Raw genomic sequence first — 25,323 nt, 5'->3', positions numbered from 1 at the left:
ACGTCTGTCAGCTAAGCAACAGTTTTATATGTGTATGAGAGAGTTACTTAGCTGACAGACAGGATCGCTCTCCCGCTTATGAAAGTGATAAGTAAATCAGTCGTCAACCCGAAGATTGTTTTGAACTCCGCCGTGCTTTACTAGGCATGGTCCTGTTGGAGGTATTATGCCGCTGCCTTCCTCCGACCTATGAAGTGACTTACCCTGCCAGATACAGGGAGACCTACAGTGAAAAGTGTAACTCGGCATTTCTCCCATCAACAAACATTACCATACGTGTAACAAGTGACAACTGATACATTAAAACACTAGAATCGATCGGTGATCGCACCAGAAACTTGGGTAAATTAATTGCAATTTATGTTGGGTTCTCAGTTACTTCTAGTGTTCCACACTGTATTCTCATTTATGTTACTTTGGCGGAAAATGATTTTATTGAAGCCCGCAGCGTATTAAATCGAAGTGTCTAAGCTACAATTGTTTTCGTCATTTAAGTCGTCGTCGTCGTCATCTTGGACAGTTTCCAGCCACTGGCTGGGTCTGTCGTTTTCGTCATTTAAGTACCACCCTTTAATGGGCATCATCCAGATCCTTGAACTTCGGTTAATGGCTCAAATGGCTCCGAGCACTATGGGACTTAACATCAGAGGTCAACAGTCCCATAGAACTTAGAACTACTGAAACCTAAGTAACCTAAGGACATCACACACATCCATGCCCGAGGCAGGATTCCAACCTCCGTAGGGTCACGCGGTTCGAACTTCGGTTAATACGGATTATAATGGACACAAGATTGGTAATAAGAGTGGCGCAATTCGCGTTTTTTAAAATAACAGAAAACTAACAGCAAAGTGTGCAGGAGTGTAACAAGCTATATCGTATTAAGTTAGAAAGGGGAGGTTCATGTAACCCCCCTCCCGTACCTAAGTCGGGTCGCCTGACATTCGCAAGCGATTACAGATTCTCCCAACAAGTTAGACACAAGTGGAAGGAAACTAATTAGGCGTGAGGTGACAGTGAGGTGTCGCGAACAGCAGTTCATGCGTGGCAGTTAGCACACACTTAACGGGCAGCCAGAAGCTTACGCAGCTTTGTCGCTGACGGCGGCACGAAAGTTTCGAGGAACGCACGCGGCTTCCCGGCCAGCGTGCGTCAAAGGGTGCTGACGAAACGTTTTGAATCACCGCCGCACTGCCAGCTAGGGTACGTGGTCGCCGGAAATGTCGATGGCGCGCCGCAAGACACTCGTCCGGCCTCCGCGCCGATAAGGCAGCCGCCGGAAGCGCGTACAGGCGGGCTGCGCGCTCGCGCCGCTGCTGGGCCGGTGCCGCAGCCATAACGATAAGCTGGCCTCGCCGACCACCAGCTGTACCAGACAGGGCGCGACAACGCACAGCTCTCGAGAGGACGGCGCCACGGCCGTACCGAAGGGGTGACGAGATAGGCTCCAGACAAGGGTGCGGAAACTCGCCAGAGAGAGAGAGAGAGAGAGAGAGAGAGAGAGAGAGACGTGGACTAAGAAGAAGACGGTTTAGGAATTAACCGGGAGGGATACGCAAAAGTTGGGCCACGACAGATTGACTCTTTATTGGTTCTGCCATTGGCGGAAAATGTCGGCGTTAGTTTAAAGATATTCATTCGTCTCCGGGCGTTGCCAATATTTCTGAGTGTGTCAGTTCTAATGTTCGGTCAGAGGGGTAACTGCCCTCTGTAATAAAAAAACAGAGTTAACGAACCAACGACGAACGCCCCGAGCAGATTCAACGAACGAAAACGAACAAAATGAGACTAAAAAAAAAGAGTATGCCAGTTCTATCTTCGCACAAGCATAAAACACGGGCAACTGTGCAAGTACTGAGGGAAGGACTCGGCGCTGCCTTCCCCTCACCGAAGGGTAAACTCGGTGGTCGTCAAATCTTTTTGCTCAAAAGCAAATTCAGACGTTCTGAGGCGCCACCTACTGCCGCATATGTAGCGATCTTATTATTAATTAGTAACCTACATAAATTAGTATGTTACGAGCCACCAATGCACTAACTGTGGTAAGGGTAAGATAAGTTGGCCTCCGATCCCAAATTACTGATCGTTGTTAAGGGGAAACGACAGGGCAAAGGGCGAAACAACTCTATTTTTTTATTACAGAATTCGGCTATATATATATTATTCCCCAAAATATTATGCGCGACCTTCAAAAAGGTACGATACTGTGAGCGTCTGAAGCCGCGCGTGCGCAACACCAAACGTCATTGCCACACGTTGTTATCGATGCCGTCGCCCCTATTTATAGCCGATTTGAGCAAACTAGATTTTGCTGGAGCGTTGTTGGGCAGTTTTATTCAAAGTGTGAACGAAAGTTTATTTGGAGATACGCTCCAAAAATACAATCCAGCCGAACCGAAATTGTCAACATTGCTTCAAATTTGGCCGTATGTCAATTAAATGTAGGCTATACCGCATTAATGCACGTGACTATTGCCTTTCAAATCAAAATCGGCGATGAAATGCGCCAATTCTGTGAAAATAGAGACGCCATCGGCGATCCGGTCAGCGACGAAAAGGGCTTTGAGGACGAAAATGAGGGCTTATCAGGTCAAAGTAGCAGAAAGCGGCCATCCAATAGCCGGGGCGATAGTTATTATCGACCAGGCATCGATGATGTCACGTAAGTTTTAAGATTTGACCCTTTTTATATGATAAATACTTGAAGTGTAAACACGTATTTCTCAAAATCATGTTTTTCGGCATGGTTGTCGTCATCGGAGAGCGGCTACTGAAGGAAATATGTTCTTTGACCGAAGATTTCGAGTTTTGCCGTTTTGCGTCGGCTGAGAAAGGGACCGTGATGGTTTGAGCTAGAGCGCTTTGAAATATCTGAGGGAATAATAATTCAATGTGTAAATAGATCTCACATATATCACCCAATTTCATAAGGCTAAATTCCAGTACGAAAAAGCTCTGTACACATCTTGAAAAATGTGCAAGTGATGTTGCTGCAAAACGAAGCAGAGATATAGATACAGCGGAGCTAGTTGCGCAACAGTTGCTTTACAGTTCCATGTGAAAAAGCTGATGACTAGTATTGTTCACTCGGCATGCCATTACGGTATTATGAAAGGCGTTTCAAAGTAAAGGATAAGATATGCTTATCCAAACAATGAAATAGCTTTCAGGATATTTATGACAGTGGAAGTGACTGCAGTAAATTGTGAAAGCAGTTTCAAAACTATCAGAGACGAGAAAAAAAAAAAAAAACTTAAGGTCGAGTATCGGTGAAAGGTGACAGTCAAATTTATCTGCACTGTCGGAAGAGTCCTACACATTTGCTAAACTTGACTTAAATGACGTAATAACTAAGTTCACTTCGCTCAAAGCAAGGAAAAGCTACGTAAAATTACAATGAAAACACAATTCCTCGAAAGGAATACTTTCTGAACTCTTAAATTCTGACCCCCTTTCTTTTATTTCTAATTAATAACTTATGCATTATTAACAATTTGCCATGATCAGATAAAATCTGCTCCTTATTGTACATCACACTAAAATAGTAGCTGCCTTAAAGAATGAGATATGGGGGAAGGGAGCGGGGAGGGGGGGGGGGGGGGGACACAGGCAGTTCTGCCAGAGGCGCAAGGTCACCTCGGCTCTGGACCGTGCTGTGTCGCGATTCGCTGTTTGACACGATTCCACTACTAAAGTGGCCAGACGGGAATTCCTCCTCGGTACTTAACGCACTGATCAAGATATTGGGGGTGGTTGTTGTTGTTGTTGTTGTTGTTGTTGTTGTTGTCTTCAGTCCAGAGACTTGTAACATGCAGCTCTCCATGCTACTCTATCCTGTGCGAGTTTCATCATCTCCCAGTACCTGCTGCAACCTACTTCCTTCTGAATCTGCCTAGTGTTCTATCCTCCACGCTGCCCTCCAACACTAAATTAGTGATCCCTTGATGCCTCAGAACATGTCCTACCAACCGATCCCTTCTAGTCAAGTTGTGCCACAAATTTCTCTCCTCAATCTTATTCAGTACCTCCTCATTAGTTATGTGATCTACCCATCTAATCTTCAGCATTCTTCTGTAGCACCACATTTCGAAAGCTTCTATTCTCTTCTTGTCCAAACTGGTTATCGTCCACGTTTCACTTCCATACATGGCTACACTCCATACAAATACTTTCAGAAACGACTTCCTGACACTTAAATCTATACTCGATGTTAACAAATTTCTCTTCTTCAGAAACGCTTTCCTTGCCATTGCCAGTCTACATTTTATATCCTCTCTACTTCGACCATCATCAGTTATTTTGCTCCCCAAATAGAAAATTCCTTTACTACTTTAAGTGTCTCATTTCCTAATCTAATTCCCTGAGCAACACCCGACTTAATTCGACTACATTCCATTATCCTTTGATTTTGTTGATGTTCATCTTATACCCTCCTTTCAAGACACTATCCATTCCATTCAACTGCTCTTCCAAGTCCTTTGCTGTCTCTGACAGAATTACAATGCCATCGGCGAACCTCAAAGTTTTTATTTCTTCTCCATGGATTTTAATACCTACTCCGAATTTTTCTTTTGTTTCCTTCATTGCTTGCTCAATATACAGATTGAATAACATCGGGGAGAGGCTACAACCCTGTCTCACTCCCTTCCCAACCACTGCTTCCCTTCCATGCCCCTCGACTCTTATAACTGCCATCTGGTTTCTGTACAAATTGTAAGTAGCCTTTCGCTCCCTGTATTCGACCCCTGCCACCTTCAGAATTTGAAAAAGAGTATTCCGGTCAACATTGTCAAAAGCTTTCTCTAAGTCTACAAATGCTAGAAACGTAGGTTCGCTTTTCCTTAATCTATTTTCTAAGATAAGTCGTGGGAAAGAAGGTCATTCAATTCGATTATAATTTCTGTATTTTTTTAGAGCGACTTGAAACACTCATGTTTGCAAACAGTGTTGCATTATTAACTAACTCTTGCATATTTTATTAATTCTCATTTACAGCGACCAGCAAATCAGACTTTTTTTATTTGTTTTAGTCTGCAGTTGAAATTTTATTTCGTGAAATGATCACAAGTTCCGGAAAGATCATTAGACCGAATTTTAGTGGTTTCAGAAAGTTTGACGGCTGTAGCAGAGCTATTTCGTAGCTGGGTGCTTTTCTTGTCGGCAATTTATCAGTGAAATGTAAGCCTTGTTGTGCAACTGTTCATATTTTCATGGAATGTGCTTCTGAGTCGGAGATGCGGGATCAGCTCAGCATTTGCGTAGACAGTATTGTGCGAAAGATCCTAAAAGACATATTCAAGTAGACTGCTGCACGAGGTCAATAGTCGTCAGTCCAATGAGTGAATTTGATCCAGGTCTGTCTCACCTTTCACGCCTAGTACGTTAAAGTAGTTGTAACATCCATTTTAAGGTAAAAGCATGGAACTCTGTTCGTTAAGTTCCTGTGTAACCGTATATTAAAATAACCGGAGGCCATCCAACAACCGTTACATAATGGGTAAGGCAAGGTCGTAGCACAATGGAGTGGCACACTCGATAACATTACGTTTCAGATGCTACATTTACAAGAGGAGTCCAAACTCGGTTTTTGCAAACCGATTTCCCAATGCCGCTTCGGACACGTCGTCTAAACACTGCAATACCGATTTTGGAGATGATGTCCTAGCTGCTGGATTTCCTCTTTCAGAATCAATTTTCGCTCCAATGCAAACACTCAACCATTTTATCAGGTTGAAGCCATCAGAACAGCTAATTTTCATAGGCAGTTTGTGCTAAACAATTGACAATATTTTATATCAATGACCAGGATTTATAATCTAAGATTTTTCGCACTTCATGCAGCTTAAAAAAATATTTCGCCCTATCTTGATAAGATAAAGGTATCAAAGAAGCCTAGCTTTCACTGTACAAAAATGTGAAATTATACACTCCATAAAAAGCAAACCAGTAGTATCCTAGGCCTATAAAATCAATGAGTCAACTGGAATCAGCCAACTCATACAAATAAAGTTGTTGCCGATTAGAAACCAATTTTTGTGTGTTCCGCGGTGGACACAAAAGCACATCATCGTTACGCATAGATGCCAACTTTCAAAAATCGGGAGATTCAGTTTTAAAAATCTGGAGGTGCAAATGACAAAAAACCGCGGCTCAGTTTCACTATAATCTCGAGACAACTGATGTGTCTTTCCCAATCACGTCACAAAGCAATAAACATCTATAAAAACGAAAATGACTTCACTGAGACTATCGCAAGATGTTGATTCGTAATATAAGGAAAAGGCAACCACTTACCTATAGCGGACTGGTGCGTGGTGCACAGAAAACAGTTAACCTATTTATTTCCGTCATAACACTTCGACCATAAGTTTTAATCATCTCATTTCAACGTCTTAATACTATGAATATTACGATTATGGTGCTTGTGAAATGACCGCTTATACAAAAATAAAGTCTTTTCGGGATTCCGGTAACAAAATAAAACTCTCAAACATTCATTCTAAAGATTTAGACCGACTATAAAAACGCTGAATAATAAGCGACTGCACTTAAGCATAATGACAACAAACAAACAAGTCCAACCAGAGCACAACACGAGTAGACACTCAACAAAATGGGCGAGAATACGTACATTGAATAACGATGATTAATGAGCACAAGACTTCTGACCGTTTAGCAAAGCTGAAATGGCGGGTGTTCAAAACAAATGTATTAGGTTCGACAATAATTATTTAAAAAAAAACGGGAAATATAATGGTCTAATCTGGAGGCTGGAGAAAAGTGGAAAATCTGAGTCTCCTGCCTAAATCGGTAGAGTAGGTTGGTATGGTTACGTCATTTTCCAATACACGTAAGGTACTGGTTACAACAATTTGTGTAAGGATATGAAATGTAATGATCAGCTCTAAGTAAAGCAGGTGGTCGAAATCAGTTCATCAGCAGGATATTAAGAAAATGCTTACGAAACATTCGTGCCGCCCATCCTAGAACACTGCTCAAGCTTGTGGGGCCCTTACGAAATAGGATAGTGGACGTATACAAAGGACGACAGCACGAATGGTCGCACGTTTCTTCGACCCCTGGGAGACTGTCAAAGAGATTCTGAAAACCTGCAATGCCGCAAAGTAACTTGCGAAAGAAAATGGTTCAAATGGCTCTGAGCACTATGCGACTTAACTTCTGAGGTCATCAGTCGCCTAGAACTTAGAACTAATTAAACCTAACTAACCTAAGGACATCACACACATCCATGCCCGAGGCAGCATTCGAACCTGCGACCGTAGCGGTCACGGGGTTCCAGACTGAAGCGCCTTTAACCGCACGGCCACACTGGCCGGCTAACTTGCGAAAGCCTTCTTTCAAAGTTTCAAGAGCTAGCTTTAAGATAGTAATGTAGCAACATACAACCCCCTACGGACCGCTCCAGTACGTATCGCGAATACAAGATTACAATAATTCATTAGGGAACGCGGCTTAAGCAATCATTCTTCCCATGCTCCTGACGCGAATTGAAGGGGAAGACGAACTATTGACTGGTGCAATGGGAAGTAGCCTCTGCCATGCACTTCACAGTGACTTGCATAGCAGTAGATGTGGACAACTAAAACGTCGATAGCTGATCGGGCTAGCATAGCCGATTCAGTAATGTGTGACAGTTGCGCGGAGCGACACTTGTGCGGACACAGAAAAAAATTTGGAAATTTGTGGTAAGGTCTTAAGGGACCAAACTGCTGAGGTCATCGGTCCCTAAGCTTACACACTACTTAATCTAACTTAAACTAACTTACGCTAAGGACGACACACACACCCTTGCCCGAGGGAGGACTCGAACCTCCGACGGGGCGAGCCGCGCGGACCGTTGACAAGACGCCCTAGACCGCGACGCTACCCCGCGCGGTGGGATATGGAATGTGTTAACATTTCTGCGGAGCCCAGGACAATTCAGTAGTTTCTTTCCTTCACATTCGTTGCCTTTGTCAACTTTCAAATAAACTATCACGTTCCAATGTATCCTAGATTTCGTAGTCCTCGCTAATTCACAGCTAAACTATCACCTACCAACATAATCTAGATCTCTGGTTAAGCTACAGATCAATCTGTCACCACAACCACCTGCGAAAAGCCGCACATCCCAGCAAGAACCCCGCGCTCCGCAGAAATGTCTCTCACAGAAGCTTCACTCCGCACAAGTGTTTCAGCTCTCCAATTCGGGCCTTAACACGTAAACAAGACAGCGAAGAACCGTTTCCGAAGTTCGTTTTCGTCTTCAGATACTTGCTCGGCTGGAAAGTGGTGGTGGTGGGTCCGCAGAAGGGGAGCGTCGCCGGGCGCTGGAACGCGCTTTCCCGCCGCCATTGACGTCACAGGAGGCGCGCTGCTCCCACGCGCCACTGAGCGGCTTTCCTCGCCGGCGCGCAGCCTCTCTCAGCTCGGCTGGACTACGACTCCAGCGAGAGAGGAAATAGCCGAGAATCGCTCAGACACTGCCTAATAAGATGGTATCAGTACTACTTAGCTCAAGAATACGTGCATTACCTCTTTCAGTAAGAACTGAGCGACAAAATTTTACTTTACACAGTAATAAGGACCACCTCAAGACGTATAATTCAGTATTTTGAATGTTATGCGAATTAAGCTGTAGGTACTTTAGTATACATACTGTAAATCACTGGATGGTAGAGGAGGCCCGATGATCTCATAGTATTATTCAAAGAAGAAATGTTAATGTAGAATAATAAAATTACTTACATTAATAAAAATTATGAGCACAACATCGCGGAAATACTTTACGTCTAACGAAGAAATTTTAAATTTAAGCAAGTAAATTTATTATATCATTAATAAAAGAAAGATAATATTTCGGTTTAGTCAATAAAACAAATAGTTGCATCTTACAAGTGAAGGAAGGCAGTGATTATTTTGCTTTCATCCGTTGTATAAAATAATTACATAAAAAAGTAAATGGCAGTGAAGCACAACTTAGAAGGAAAGTGTGGTTAACGAAAGGCTGAAGGGGGAGGAAGGAAGCTCACACACACATCCCTTCTGCAAAACACAGGGTGACAGACCAGCAGGAAAGGTGTAGTGGAGAGTGGAGGAGCAGGAGCGAGGCACTGTCAGACTGAGTTCTGTTTCAATTGATCTCCTAGTCAGAGGTTTACCTGCAGAAGACTTAATTCATTCCGGACTAGTGAAATTTGAAATCTGTGGCAAGTTCCTATGCTAAGAAGAACACACACATCTATGACCGAGGGAGGACGACTAATTTCCGACGGGGGGAACCGCGCGAACCGTGGCGAGGCGCCCTAAACCTCGTGGCTACCGCGCGCGGCTCCGTACTATTGCCCGGCTTCGACAAGCAATATTATTCTGTCAAGAAGTAAAGTGACAACATAAAGACTGGTGTAAGATGAAAGTTTGACTCCGGAAACAGCGAAAATGCTTATCGATCATGGACGAGCCGACGTTTAAATTAAAATGCTTATGTGGTTTAATTTAACGACAATCGACAAATGAGTAGGAAGCATTCAGGTGTTCTATAGACAATACCACGAGAAAATGAAACCGATTCAAACTTGGTAGTATGAATGTGCCTTCCGCAAAGCTTCGATTCAAACCTGATTGTATCCCTTATAATGTATATGGGTATAACAATAGGAATTATAACGTATATCAAGAAACTGATACATTTCGCATGGCACCAGCACGACTGTGAAATACAGAACTATTTGAATCCTCAACTGAAGTCAGCGCCAAGTGCTTTTCAATCCTTGAACAAACAAAATGAGTTAAATGCTCTTCCTGGGACGCTAAGCAGATGGTCGTTACATCTTAACGTACAGTGTGTTAAAGCTGAGACGCAAGCGCCGTGTACGGCATTCCGTGGGAAACAATACCGGGCAGGCAGTTTCCGATCGCAGCATGCGCTCCAGCCCGTTCCCCGCACTTTAGCAGGTGGTGTATCGTGACGAGGCCGAGAAAGTTGTTACGGCCTTTAGCACTAGCACTTCAGATTGCTATGTCTGCACCATCTACTCAAAAAACTGTGCACGAACTCAAACTAAAAGCTGACAAAGTAACGGTAGAGCATCGACTGACCGTACAGCAACTAGGTGTTGCACTCTGATGCCGGCCAGTGGGACTGATCCTCTTCCCTGCCACACCTTGATGAAGCACGACCACATTTATCGGAGTACGTGAACTTGCAAAACTGTCGACCTTGGAGTTCTTAAAATCCTCATCTGTTACTCCAAGAACCTCAGCGTGAAGGGAGGAGTTTGGTGTGCAATCAGCGCAACGCGAATTCCTGGCCTCATTTTCCTCCAAACCGTACCTTCAGATAGATATATGACTAATATACTACAATGCTCTCTCCCAGAGAATTAACAACGAAAACTACCGTTATTTCATGCAGGGCGATGCAAGAGCGTGCTCCGCCAGTCCATCTGAGTTTTACGATGTGTTTGCGATGACTCAAACTGTCCCCACAATGCTGTCACTGGCATCGACACACAAACCTGAGACAACGAGTTGGCTGGTGGGTGGGAGGGAGGGGTAGATGGAATGAGGCTAAAGCACAAATTTGAGCAGCGTGCCGACATGTCTTTCAGATAGGGCACGGCTGTACGCTTGGATTAAGTTCCGCAGTGGCACGCACAGGTGCAACCGCACAGTACCGCAATGCCGCTTGCGCAGAAGCCGTCCGGGAATAGGACCCTCCAATGACGCACTAGTGTCGTCAATTGTCGCAACGCCTTTCACCGCAAACCACACCGATATGGTTACTGTGGAAGGGAGAGCTCTTCCTCCGCGCACGGGAAATTGGAGTAAACTGTACGTCTTACATCGCTAGACAGCGGCTCCAACAAACAGTTCACAACTTCCGACTAAGCTTCTGCACCATTCGTGCAAGTAAATGCTTGTAACGAAACTCCCGAAAGTGTCTAAATCCACACACACACACACACACACACACACACACACACACACACACACACTGGGATAATTATAACTGATTTTCACATCATACTACGACTCTTCGGCAGTGCAACAGCATAGTTTTCATTTCCCCCCCCCCTGCCCCGGTTTTCTTCCTCGCCGCGAAGAACATAAGTACGACACTGAATTATATCCCAAGTCCAGTCAAGCAAAGTATGCACCACCTGGAGTGACAACACCTTTGTCTCGAACAGTTCGTGATGGCACTATAGAGAGATCTTTAATCTTCGGTACGTTTTCCCACTCCGCAGCATTGAAGCCACATTCATGGGTATGCGCACACCCTGCTCGACCATACTACGCACACTCTCAGACATGCCCTGACAAAGTACTTAAAACACAACGCCACACACTTTTCGCAAAGAAAAAGTGCCGACTGGGGCGAACAAGGGAAATCTTTGAGATTTTGGCGACTGTCGTAGCATCTGACACGTCCTCCCATTACAGCTTGATCGGTTTCTGGAACGAGTCTGACATAAAAATAGAAATAGTATGAAAACCTGGTTGTTACAGGAAAACAAAAAATTGGCTACGTTCCTGTAAGACACGGGCACTGAGGTTTCCATACGAATTTTAATATGTGCACATAGACACTGTATCCATTCCGGGAATCGAGGGTCTTCACGATTTTTGCCTGTTGTCGACATTGATACTGTCAAGATATCGGTCTCAGGGACTCCAAGACTTTCAAGAATGTCTTAAATTCGAGTTTGAAATCGAATAACAAATGGCAAAAGAAAAATTAACAATTTCGGAGCTTTTCCCTTGACTTGTACTCTGAAACCTTTCTTTTTACCAAATTTCATGGTTCTATGTCAACAGTAAGTACTCTGCAGGTTCTGATGAGTGAGTTTACGAACTTCTAAATATGTGACATAAATGGCCATAACTTTTGGGTCCACTGACTTTGATACTTAAAATCTTGTACCGCCAAGAGACCATCGACCTTAGCATGTGACAAATTTGAACTTGATGCATTTATTCGTTCCTGAAAAAATAAAATTAGATTAAAAAAATAAAAAAGGCCTTAAAAGACCGACAGGCGGATAAAAATGACAAAAATATTTTTCGTGTTATATAATTTCAAACAACACTTTCAGATTTTTTCCTTTTCTTGAGCTGCGAAACCTGGCTTTTTGTCAAATTTAATGATTCAAGGTCAGCGGTAAGTACCCTGTAAGTTCCGAGGAATGAGTTTTCGAGTATTAAAATAGTGACATAAACGGATATATTTTTTAATTGCATTGACTTAGAAGCTTACAATTTTTACACCGCCAAGGAACCATAGACCTTAATACGCGACAATAAATCTGAACTTAATACGTCTACTCGTTCCTGAGAAAAAGGGACCTTAACAGTCGGACAGACGGACAAGAAAGCGATCCTATAAAGGTTCCGTTGTTACAGATTGAGGCGCGGAACCCTAAAATCATCATCATCAAACAAGATTTTTACTGATAATGAAAATAATGGGGAGTGAATATATTAGTTTGCTGGCGACTTTATTTAACTTTTCCTAATATAAGACTACAACATTTTAAAGTGTGTTTAAGGGACGGGATAAGTGGCTGGCGAACTCGTATCCTCCTTAAAGAGGTCTCAAAGATACTAACTCTCAAGTTTCCTCGGCGAGACTGATTAATGACGTCCAGTCAGCAGAGTTGTTGATTCCATTTCTCTGGATATTTCGACGAACGGGCCAGTTCTTCGTCTTCAGGCGCTGAGAGTTGTGTTGCTATGCGTACACGCGGAAAAACGGTATCAACGACTCGGCTAAACATCCGTAAGCATAACGTGGGTCAAAATAGTTTATATTTTTAATCTACATTACTAAACGGCTAACCCGGCGCAGGTCCTAGTTGTAAGTTGCCTTTTAACGTCTTGCAGGGGCAACAAAAATACGACTGTCAGTATTTCGTACAGATATTGGTCGAATTTAAAAATTAACATTGTTGTGAAAATCTACTCGTTAAGAGCTATGGTCTTAAGTTAAAAGTTTAAAACAATAAGGCACGTACTACACTTGAAACAGTGTACCGTGCCTCAAGGCGTGCAAATTATCCAGAATACAGTTCATCCAGTAATTGAGACTGAGAACATTTAGCGACTTCCAACAAACCTTACATATAATTTCAATTCTTTTCGAAACCGTTTCTCGCTGCCACAGCCTACAAAATGATTCAAGAAAAAATTATTGTCGCTAACTACACTTTCGCTGTTCATGCAGTAAAACTGCAAGTCAGGAATGACGTTTTGATTTATTACTTATTCGCCACTAGCTCTATTCTCAACACATTTTGCAGCCAGTATTCACATATACCAGTGAACGTACCTAAAATATTACGTCATTGTACGCCATATGATTCGGGAGATATGCCGTTTTACACACGAGCCGCTATCGACAGGGGATCTGAAGTTGGTTCCGTATTTCTAGATTTCCGGAATGCTTTTGACACCGTTCCTCACAAGCGACTTCTAATCAAGTTGCGGGCCTATGGGGTATCGTCTCAGTTGTGCGACTGGATTCGTGATTTCCTGTCAGGAAGGTCGCAGTTCGTAGTAATAGACGGCAAATCATCGAGTAAAACTGAAGTGATATCAGGTGTTCCCCAGGGAAGCGTCCTGGGACCTCTGCTGTTCCTGATCTATATAAATGACCTGGGTGACAATCTGAGCAGTTCTCTTAGGTTGTTCGCAGATGATGCTGTAATTTACCGTCTAGTAGGGTCATCCGAAGACCAGTATCAGTTGCAAAGCGATTTAGAAAAGATTGCTGTATGGTGTGGCAGGTGGCAGTTGACGCTAAATAACGAAAAGTGTGAGGTGGTCCACATGAGTTCCAAAAGAAATCCGTTGGAATTCGATTACTCGATAAATAGTACAATTCTCAAGGCTGTCAATTCAACTAAGTACCTGGGTGTTAAAATTACGAACAACTTCAGTTGGAAAGACCACATAGATAATATTGTGGGGAAGGCGAGCCAAAGGTTGCGTTTCATTGGCAGGACACTTAGAAGATGCAACAAGTCCACTAAAGAGCTTACACTGCACTCGTTCTTCCTCTGTTAGAATATTGCTGCGCGGTGTGGAATCCTTACCAGGTGGGATTGACGGAGGACATCGAAAGGGTGCAAAAAAAGGGCAGCTCGTTTTGTATTATCACGTAGTAGGGGAGAGAGTGTGGCAGATATGATACGCGAATTGGGATGGATTTCATTACAGCAAAGACGTTTTTCGTCGCAGCGAGATCTATTTACGAAATTTCAGTCACTAACTTTCTCTTCCGAATGCGAAAATATTTTGTTGAGCCCAATCTACAAAGGTAGGAATGATCATCAAAATAAAATAAGAGAAATCAGAGCTCGAACAGAAAGGTTTAGGTGTTCGTTTTTCCCGCGCGCTGTTCGGGAGTGGAATGGTAGAGAGATAGTATGATTGTGGTTCGACGAACCCTCTGCCAAGCACTTAAATGTGAATTGCACAGTAATCATGTAGATGTAGATGTCGAATTCAATTCTTTAAAGAATCGGGTGGGGGAGCGGCTACTGCTATGTTATAAAATAACGCCGAGGACACACGCACACACGCACGCACACGCACACACACACACACACACACACACACACACACACACACACACGAACGCACGCACGCTGAACTGCTGCGAGTACCTTAGTCTGCTGCTTGCACGTCCATACCAATGAAAACGCTGGAAACGCCCCCATAAGGTTGCCAACACTGAGATTGATTCGCATCGTTACTGCGGAGCAACAATCGTCGCAGCGGGGCGATGAACAGCATATAGGCGCCAGTCCGTCTGCGCTGCCAGAGCCTGGAGGTGCGTCGGACGTGGACGGAACTCGCGCACTGCTCAGACGTCCGCTACGGCTGGACGCGATGACGCGCGAGCGCTCCTACCCTGGCCGCGTGTAGCGGTCTCGCTCTGTCCGTCCGGCCGACCGCAGAGGCGGGGCGCATCGCATCGCGGGGCGCCGCCGTTCCCGCAGAGCACGCATAAAACAGGCCCTCCTCTTTTCTCTATCGGACGGACGTCACAGTTTGGAACAGAAGGGCCCGCGACCTCCCAGATAACGCGTCTCTGACGCAAACGCCGCCATCGGGTCATATGCAACCCACTCGGATTTCACAGAAGCCTTCCTTCTAGGTGGTGCAACTAGCTACCAAAATAAACATACTTTACTCAGAAATTAGATGAAAAAAAAAACGACTTACGCCAGTCACTTTTAGACTGCTCGGGAAAGGAAGGGAGGCCACCATCATCTTCAGGTAGAAAATTCACCAAGAACATAGCCACACAACTCTTCTCCTTAAGAACGTAGCATGCCATTTCCAATGGAGAAAGTCTTCCGAAGTAAGAGTGATTTCAGGTGTGCCGCAGAAGAGAGCCGTAGGTCCTTTGCTATTCACGATATACATAAATGACCTTGTGGATAACATCGGAAGTTCACTGAGGCTTTTTGCGGATGATGCTGTAGTATATCGAGAGGTTGTAACAATGGAAAATTGTACTGAAATGCAGGAGGATCTGCAACGAATTGACGCATGGTGCAGGGAATGGCAACTGAATCTCAATGTAGACAAGTGTAATGTGCTGCAAATACATAGACAGAAAGATCCTTTATCATTTAGCTACAATATAGCAGGTCAGCAACTGGAAGCTGCTAATTCCGTGAATTATCTGGGAGTAGGTATTAGGAGCGATTTAAAATGGAATGATCATATAAAGTTGATCGTCGGTAAAGCGGATGCCGGACAGATTCACTGGAAGAATCCTAAGGAAATGCAATCCGAAAACAAAGGAAGTAGGTTACAGTACACTTGTTCCCCCACTGCTTGAATACTGCTCAACAGTGTGGGATCCGTACCAGATAGGGTTGATAGAAGAGATAGAGAAGATCCAACGGAGAGCAGCGCGCTTCGTTACAGGATTATTTAGTAATCGCGAAAGCGTTACGGAGATGATAGATAAACTCCAGTGGAAGACTCTGCAGGAGAGACGCTCAGTAGCTCGGTACGGGCTTTTGTTGAAGTTTCGAGAACATACCTTCACCGAGGAGTCAAGCAGTATATTGCTCCCTCCTACGTATATCTCGCGAAGAAACCATGAGAATAAAATCAGAGAGATTAGAGCCCACACAGAGGCATACCGACAATCTTTCTTTCAACGAACAATACGAGACTGGAATAGAAGGGAGAACCGATAGAGGTACTCAAAGTACCCTCCGCCACACACCGTCAGGTGGCTTGCGGAGTATGGATGTAGATGTAGAAGATGATGGTGAGAGTCACGAAACACGTAGTGCTACAATTAAAAACTGACGCAGAGTGATTTTTCGTCCACCACCGAAGACGACAGCACTTTTGGTTTCCGTCAAAGATGACTCGAAACTCCGCAAGGCTGTGGTTTACAAGATTCCCTGCGAGTGTGGCCTTCCGTACAACCCGCCATAGATGCATGGAGCACCGCACGTACACTTCGCAGTCATAGCCCAAGAAATCGTCTGTGGCACAACACTGTATCGATACCGATCACACCATACGTTATAAAAATGTCGAAACTCTAGCGTCGACTTCATCCTTTTTGGTCTCAGTGGTAGAAGAAGCAGTTGAAATTCGTCTGCGAGGAATTTAATTAACAGAGATAGCGGTTTTAACCTGGGCAAATAATCATGGAATCCGGCGGTTTCTTTAATAAACTCGCTCAGGCGTCGCTACGCAGCTAATAACGTCACGTCAAAATCCTCGCATGGCCACAGATTCAATTTATCGATGCTCTTTGCCACCGATCAACGTCTTTAACGTTTGTGGTTTAAAGCGACGGGACGAGTGCCGTAGCTTCGGTCTGTCGGCTCTCTGCGAGGATGGCCGAAAGGAAGAAATAATTACGTCTAGTTCATTAGAAGAAATCACCACGATCGGAGCATAAAAGTAGGGGGTGCTGTTCCAAGAATGGGGCAGAAAGGCGATCATCGCCCTTCCAAGGGTAATGTTGTGGCATTCACCTCAAGTAGTTGAGGAAAACTAAAGGGTGATACCTGAACTGATATATGGAGCCGGCTCTTTCCAAATGTGAGTACCGTGACTTCACCACTGCGCGAGATTATTCCCCTGGTCATTCGAGACAGAACGTACGCCTATTTAGAATAGTATGGGTGAAGGACGGAATGATGACCTGTTTCAGAAGTACCTTTAGCAATACTAAGTAAATACACTTTTACATGTACCGCCAAAAAGCTGTTACGAAGTAGAGCTGTCATCACCTCGAAAATTGGTTTGAACATCAGTCAAGGTCCCGTTGAAGGAGGTATGCTGCAGCGTTTCTTCGACCGAAGCTGCTGTAAAACTTTATTTTACTGCAACTAGTTCGAACTATTTTGTCGTAATCTGGCAGACTTTTAAGGCTTATTATGGTATAAACATGGTGTAGTAACTTTAATGCGTCCACTGCCTATCTTCTGTGTCAACGTGGAATAGCCGCTCATAGACGGCGACTAGCAGCATTATCAGTGAAGGGTATACAAGGCGCGTCGGGGGATGCGGAAAACAGTGCAGTTGTTGTCGTACTAAGGAAACCACAGTGGTGAATGACAGCTGCGGAGGTGGAATAGCCACTCACAGACGGCGACTAGCAGCATTATCAGTGAAGGGTATACGACGCGCGTCGGGGGATGCGGAAAACAGTGCAGTGTACTAAGGAAACCACAGTGGTGAATGACAGCTGCGGAGGTGTGTATGGGCGAACAGACGTGAAACTGTTGAGGAACCGACCGCCCAAGTGAAGCAAGTGGGGCTACCAACAGTGTCTTCGCAACGACCAGTCAGCGTACGTTGCTGGGGCCTCCGCGGCAGGCGCCTGGTTCAGCACTCACGCTGACTGCTGTTCATAGGCAAGGAAGGATGGGACTTGCACGCCAATACCGCAACTTGACATGCAGTTCCTTTTTCCTCGGCACGATGGCATCTACCAGCAGGACAATGCATAGTGCCACAGCTCGCAGTGTGCGTGCGTGGTTCGAAGGGTCCTAGGATGACTTTACCGAACTTCCCTCGCCAAAAAACTCCCCGGATTTCAATCCAATCGAAAATCTCTGGGACCATCTCGATCCAGCTGTTCGCGTCAACTGGGAAACCTAGCGCAGCTGGCCACAGCACTAGAATTGGCACGACTCCACATACTAGTCGGTACCTTCTAGAACCTCAATGACTCTCTTCTCGAACGTCTAGCAGGGGTCCGCGCTGCAAATGGTGGTTATTCAGGCTTCTGAGAGGTTGTCACATTAATGTGACAGGGAGAAGACACTGAGGCGACAAAAGTGAGATTCACATACAAAGATGACGGTGGTATCGTGCACACAAATTATAAAAGGGCACCGTATTGGCAGAGCTGTCATTTGTACTTAGATTACTCATGTGAACAAGTTTCCGACTTCACTATGGTCGCACGACAGGAATTAACAGACTTTCAACGCGGAATGGTAGTTGGAGCTAGACGCATGGGTCATTCCATTTCGGAAACCGTTAGGGAATTCATGTTATGAGATTCACAGTGTCAAGGGTGTGCCGAGGGTACCAAATTTTACGCATTACTTCTCACCACGGGTAACGCAGTGGCCGTCGTCTTCACTTAACGACCGTGAGCAGAGGCGTTTGCGTAGAGTTGTCAGTCCTAAAATACAAGTGAGACTGCATGAACTAACTGCAGAAATCAACGTGGGACGTACGATGAACGTATCCATTAGTACAGTGCAGCGAAATTTGGCGTTAATGGGCTATGGCAGCAGACAACCGAGGCGAGTGCCTTTGCTAACAACACGACATTGCCTTCAGCGTCTCTGTGTTCGTGACAACAGTTGGACCCAGACGATGGAAAACCCTGCCCTGGTCAGATGTGTTCCGATTTCAGTTGGTAACAGCTGATGATATGTTTCGCGTGTGGCGCAGACCCCACGAAGCCGGACCCAAGTTGTTAAGAAAGTTTGCACAAGACGATGATGCCTCCGTAATGGTGTGGGATATGTTTACATGGATTGGGTCCACTGATCCAGCTGAACCGATCACTTACTGAAAATAGTTATGTTCGGCTACGTGAAGACCATTTCCAGCCATTCATGGTCCTAAATAACGATGGAATTTTTATGGATGACAATGCGCCATGTCACTGGGCTACAATTGTTCGCTATTGGTCTAAAGAACATTCTGGACAATTCGAGCGAATATTTGGCCATCCAGATTGCCCCACGTGAATCATACCGAAAATTTATGGGGCATAATCGAGATGTCAGTTCGTGTACAAAATTCTACACCTGCAACACTTTCGCAGCTATGGACGCTTACAGAGGCATCAGGCATCGCTGTTTCTGCAAGTAACTTCCAACGACTTGTTGAGTGCAAGCCACGTTGAGTTGCTGTGCTATACCGCACAAAAGGAGGTCCGACACGATGTTAAGAGGCATCCCCTGACCTATAAGCTATGTGTGTATCACATGTCCATTATTGCGAAATTGTCATGTACATAGTTGATGCTGTGGATGTAGGTGGGCCTGGTGTATAGCACGACTTGACAGCTAGTGTAGCCGGGAAGCGTCAGTGGACATTTTGTCTGTAACAAAAGTTGTGATATATCACCCCTAGATGTTTAATGTAAGGACTTACAAATACCCTGAATATGCCTTTGCTGCGAAGTACAATTTAAAGGAGATACTGTTGTTGTGGTCTTCAGTCCTGAGACTGGTTTGATGCAGCTCTCCATGCTACTCTATCCTGTGCAAGCTTCTTCATCTCCCAGTACCTACTGCAACCTACATCCTTCTGAATCTGCTGAGTGTATTGATCTCTTGGTCTCCCTCTACGATTTTTACCCTCCACGCTGCCCTCCAATGCTAAATTTGTGATCCCTTGATGCCTCAAAACATGTCCTACCAACCGATCCCTTCTTCTAGTCAAGTTGTGCCACAAACTTCTCTTCTCTCCAATCCTATTCAATACCTCCTCATTAGTTACGTGATCTACCCACCTTATCTTCAGCATTCTTCTGTAGCACCACATTTCGAAAGCTTCTATTCTCTTCTTGTCCAAACTAGTTATCGTCCATGTCTCACTTCCATACATGGCTACACTCCATACAAATACTTTCAGAAACGACTTCCTGACACCTAAATCTATACTCGATGTTAACAAATTTCTCTTCTTGAGAAACGCTTTCCTTGCCATTGCCAGTCTACATTTTATATCCTCTCTACTTCGACCATCATCGGTTATTTTACTCCCTAAATAGCAAAACTCCTTTACTACTTTAAGTGTCTCATTTCCTAATCTAATTCCCTCAGCATCACCCGACTTAATTTGACTACATTCCATTATCCTCGTTTTGCTTTTGTTGATGTTCATCTTATATCCTCCTTTCAAGACACTGTCCATTCCGTTCAACTGCTCTTCCAAGTCCTTTGCTGTCTCTGACAGAATTACAATGTCATCGGCGAACCTCAAAGTTTTTACTTCTTCTCCATGAATTTTAATACCTACTCCGAATTTTTCTTTTGTTTCCTTTACTGCTTGCTCAATATACAGATTGAATAACATCGGGGACAGGCTACAACCCTGTCTCACTCCCTTCCCAACCACTGCTTCCCTTTCATGCCCCTCCACTCTTATAACTGCCATCTGGTTTCTGTACAAATTGTAAATAGCCTTTCGCTCCCTGTATTTTACCCCTGCCACCTTCAGAATTTGAAAGAGAGTATTCCAGTCAACATTGTCAAAAGCTTTCTCTAAGTCTACAAATGCTAGAAATGTAGGTTTGCCTTTTCTTAATCTTTCTTCCAAGATAAGTCGTAAGGTCAGTATTGCCTCACGTGTTCCAACATTCCTACGGAATCCAAACTGATCTTCCCCGAGGTCAGCTTCTACCAGTTTTTCCATTCGTCTGTAAAGAATTCGCGTTAGTATTTTGCAGCTGTGACTTATTAAACTGATAGTTCGGTAATTTTCACATCTGTCAACACCTGCTTTCTTTGGGATTGGAATTATTATATTCTTCTTGAAGTCTGAGGGTATTTCGCCTGTCTCATACATCGTGCTCACCAGATGGTAGAGTTTTGTCATGACTGGCTCTCCCGAGGCCATCAGTAGTTCTAGTGGAATGTTGTCTACTCCCGGGGCCTTGTTTCGACTCAGGTCTTTCAGTGCTCTGTCAAACTCTTCTCGCAGTATCTTATCTCCCATTTCGTCTTCATCTACATCCTCTTTCATTTCCATAATATTGTCCTCAAGTAGATCTCCCTTGTATAAACCCTCTATATACTCCTTCCATCTTTCTACCTTCCCTTCTTTGCTTAGAACTGGGTTTCCATCTGAGCTCTTGATATTCATACAAGTGGTTCTCTTCTCTCCAAAGGTGATACTACGAGAAATATAATCATGAGCACAAGCCCGTATTCGGGTAAGGATAGAGGAGGATACTGGGCGTGTGCTTTTCATAACCACCAACCTGATATTCCCCTTAATAGATTTAGGGAAAAACACGGAAACTTAATTCTAGATGGCCGTAAGGGAATTTGAACAGCCATCCTCCCGAATGCGGGGCCAGTGTGTTGTCACTGCGCCACCTCCCCAGGTGCAGCTGCGTATACACTGCCAGCAGCTGCTCCACACTGCTCAGTCTTTTATTAACGGCAAAGTAATCATAGCGTACACCAAGACGATAAAGCGACTGCACGCAAATCAGTTTCGATTAGTTATTTGGCAAAGCATGGACATCCCTCTGAACTCCTTGTGGTCACATTACCTGTGGCTGGCTCCTGAATTATTCTGGTTCACAAACGATTGGAGATACCCAGGTAAAGTCATTATATTCATCCTGAGCAGATGTTCAAGCAGCACTCATTGTGAAGTCTAACCTCGAGGGATAAACTGTACTTATTCCGCATGAACAAAATTCGTATTCCCAGTTTTTTGAAAATTGACATAGTGAGACCGCAGCTGAGCAAACATACAAGTTTATTCTTATAAAAAGTAAAATATCATCTACGAACAACTGTTAAAAGCTCATAAGAAGTCACATTTAAGTAAAATAGCATTTTTATCATATAAATTCGTGCTGTCATGTTCTCCCAAGGAAACTTTCGCCACAGCCAGGAACAGTCGACGTCTTATATGTAACGTAATTTCAATGAACAAATATACGTGAACGGCCATCTGATGACGAGTCTGTCATTCGAAACCAATAACGGCGATATTACCGTCATTAACAGTGCGTCATTGCTATTTTGTTACTGTTTGTAAGAATTAACTTAGACCACATCAGTGCTACACTCTTTCTTTCAAATGTTTCTGAATTCAGGCAGATAAATACTTTCAACAGTAATAAAAAAGCACCATTCTTACATTCAAAATACGTGCGCGCGCCTCTGCAAGAGAGAGAGAGAGAGAGAGAGAGAGAGAGAGAGAGAGAGCGGCGGTGGGGTGCGGAATAACTGACCCTACTTCAATGATTTAAATCTGGGCAATTTACATGAATTACGTGGTTATCTGTAATTCTGAAATGGCGAGTAGCAGAGCAGAAATTAAGGAGGCTGAAATTATGAACCTGACGCTCGAATATTTTATATTACACCGGTATAAACGCTATGTTTCAGTTTCACATTCCAGAGAAGCATGCCAACAGAAGTTACGGTCAGCCTTCACAAATAATGATATTATAATGATATCATTATTATTATTATTATTATTATTATTATTATCATTAATAATAATAATAATAATAATAATAATAATAGCCTGGTGAAAGCCCTTCAATCGAAAGCCACGTCGGCGACTTACGCAACCCTAACCTATCCCAATTACACAACCGAGGCAAAAGGGCATATAGTTTAACGTCGAATCCGAACCACTTGTCGCTACGGGCGATTCCTCGCAACGTTGAGAGATGAAGGTTAAATTAAAGGTGGGCCGAAAATTTCCTTGGGCCGGCCGGGATTCGATACTGCGATCTCTCTGTTCCCAGGCACGTGCTGTACTGCAACACCACCAGGCACAAACAATGCCAAACAACGAAGAGTTTCGAAAGTCTGACAGGTTCCTTATGCGTCAACGATACGCAGAACACTTACACCAGTCTGTTATCTGATGTGACGAGTTCTATACGAACGAAGCAAACTCGTAGATAACTCCGTCCGTCATCTGCACAATTTCGAACCTAGGTCCGCTCAGTGACATCAATGGTTTTCCATCATGGCTTTGCTGTAACGTCAATGAATATTCGTATCCATATTATGGACTTGGGGTTCGGGTCACGAAATCCAGCATTTCAACTACCCGTTGTGACCGTTAAGCTCTCTCTACTCGATCACTGCGCGCACACACGCGCGCACACACACACACACACACACACACACACACACACACACAAAAATCAGAAACCAATTTCTTTTATTAACAGAACATCAAACTCAAAGCCAAAACTGGAAGAAATTCTTTTTTGCAGTCGTGTTTGTATTGTCCGAAACATCGCGTGAAAGTTTTTTTCTCTCTGGTTGTGCTGACGTTAATGAACTGTTTTTGTGCGGAAGGAAAACTGGGTTACGCGCTCTTGCTTTGAGATTTATGATTTCTCCAGGACAACGTCATATTTTCAACTGCTCTTGTAACAGTACCGGGGAGCTACGTTTTCTTCACCATGTGGAGAGTAGCTCTCTCTCTCTCTCTCTCTCTCTTTTATTTTTATCCATTTTCTTTATGATGCCGTCCATCGAGCCATTTGCTTTATCCTTCAAATCCGAAGCCATTTGCTTTATCCTTCAAATCCGAAGCCTCTCTAACCGCAAACATTTCAGCCGAAATTTTTAATTAGATTATATGTTTCGATCACTCAAGATTATTTTCAGATCTGAAACAAAGTGAAACTAAGTGCATGCCAATATTTTACAATAAATAGAAAAAAGAACCGTACGTATATTTGGGATTTATCTAAGTAGTTGCGTCAGCAACCTGTCTTGTCTGTTGAGAACCACACGTTAGAGTACTGTGTTGTTCTGCAGCTGTGGTCAATGTTTTAAAGAGGTATATGTCGGAAGGAAAGGGGGAGGGCGAAATGGAGTGAAAGTGATTGGGAGAGGGGAAAAGGAAGCGGGGTGTGCTTGGGGGGGGGGGAGAGGGCGGGAGAAGAACGTCAGGAGTTTAAAAAGAGAGGTCTTGTTAAAATTACAGAAGGTATAATTACGTAGAAGTTTTCACTAAATCTAATTTAAAAGTGTAACTGGGAATTATAGTAAATGTCCAGACAGTTGCTAATTCTCACGAGACGAGTCTGTCGCTTATAGTGATGATTTTTTTCTTCTGCTATATTTTCGACTCCTTGGTAACCACAGATCCTACAGAAAAGTAGTGTGTGAAGTATCCCTGTAACATGTGAATTTCAGCAAGCGAAGGATTAGCTGACGTGTACCAGTTTTAAAGCAGATGATGTTGAAAACCGATGTTTCGTATACCTGGACTTTCGTTTAGTTCATGTCTCAGCAAGTTGCAGCTATTGCCAAGACTCTTCAAGACGTTTCAGTTTGGATGAAATAGACTCATGTTCTGTCCGTAAGCTTATGAGTTTGTACACAATGAAATCACTTGAATCCTGATTATCGAAACAAGGCTGTTTCGAACGGTATTAACTATAAGAAGTTCTTAGCAACAACACGGTAGTTCATTGGGTAACAAACAGAACTGGGAGAGCACGCGATTTTGTGTTTTGGCTTACCATACATCACGTCAACTGAATCTTGGGATGGTTCCTTCGGTAAATTCACGGCTGACTACCCAGTCTTCGTTGAACTGGGTTCATCGTACGACTGTGACACTCAAGCTGCCGACTGACGATGAAAAAAGGTAAAAAAATGGACAAGCCGAACAGAGGCATTTTTATGGTTTACGTGATAAACCTAAGAAAGTGAACTAGATATAACCTCTCCAATCTATGCAGAGCGTAATTCAACGTAAAGATTTTTAGCTTACGCTACGATACATGAAGTCAGGTAGTGTGTGCTTGTTTGCACCTTTATCGCGGGATCCAATGCGTTTCTTCTATATGTGAATACTTTATAATCTTTTACGGCAGGCTATGAGCTTTAGCAGAAACAGACGTTCACCAATATAGGTGTTTTATCTGCAGGAAGTATGGAAGGTGGCATGTAATCGGTGGTGATACAACGATACGCAAAAATGAAGAAGGTAGCGGGATAGAAGGATATTCTTTACTGTGAGACAGTAGTGAAAGAAAGCCTAGGCTTCATGCTTCAAATTATATCACATTATGAAAAA

General features: G+C 43.8%; 1 protein-coding gene across 6 annotated transcripts in view; it reads right to left on the bottom strand.

Moving 5' to 3' along the window:
* LOC126191653 (inositol-trisphosphate 3-kinase homolog) overlaps positions 1-25,323 on the bottom strand; it is a 524,458-nt gene that overhangs the window by 22,127 nt on the left and 477,008 nt on the right. Inside the window, exon 1 of one of the 6 annotated variants that reach the window (XM_049932546.1) lies at positions 14,670-14,892. The exons of the other annotated variants lie outside the window; for them this stretch is intronic. Coding sequence (XP_049788503.1) covers positions 14,670-14,753 — 84 coding nt within the window. The 5' untranslated portion in view covers positions 14,754-14,892. Of the gene's footprint in view, positions 1-14,669; positions 14,893-25,323 lie in introns of those variants that run through there. 6 annotated transcript variants of the gene reach the window in all.

The sequence above is a fragment of the Schistocerca nitens genome, chromosome 1, assembly GCF_023898315.1.
Source record: "Schistocerca nitens isolate TAMUIC-IGC-003100 chromosome 1, iqSchNite1.1, whole genome shotgun sequence".
In the NCBI taxonomy this organism is placed as follows: Eukaryota; Metazoa; Arthropoda; class Insecta; order Orthoptera; family Acrididae; genus Schistocerca; species Schistocerca nitens.
This window is presented reverse-complemented; position numbering and strand designations above follow the sequence as displayed.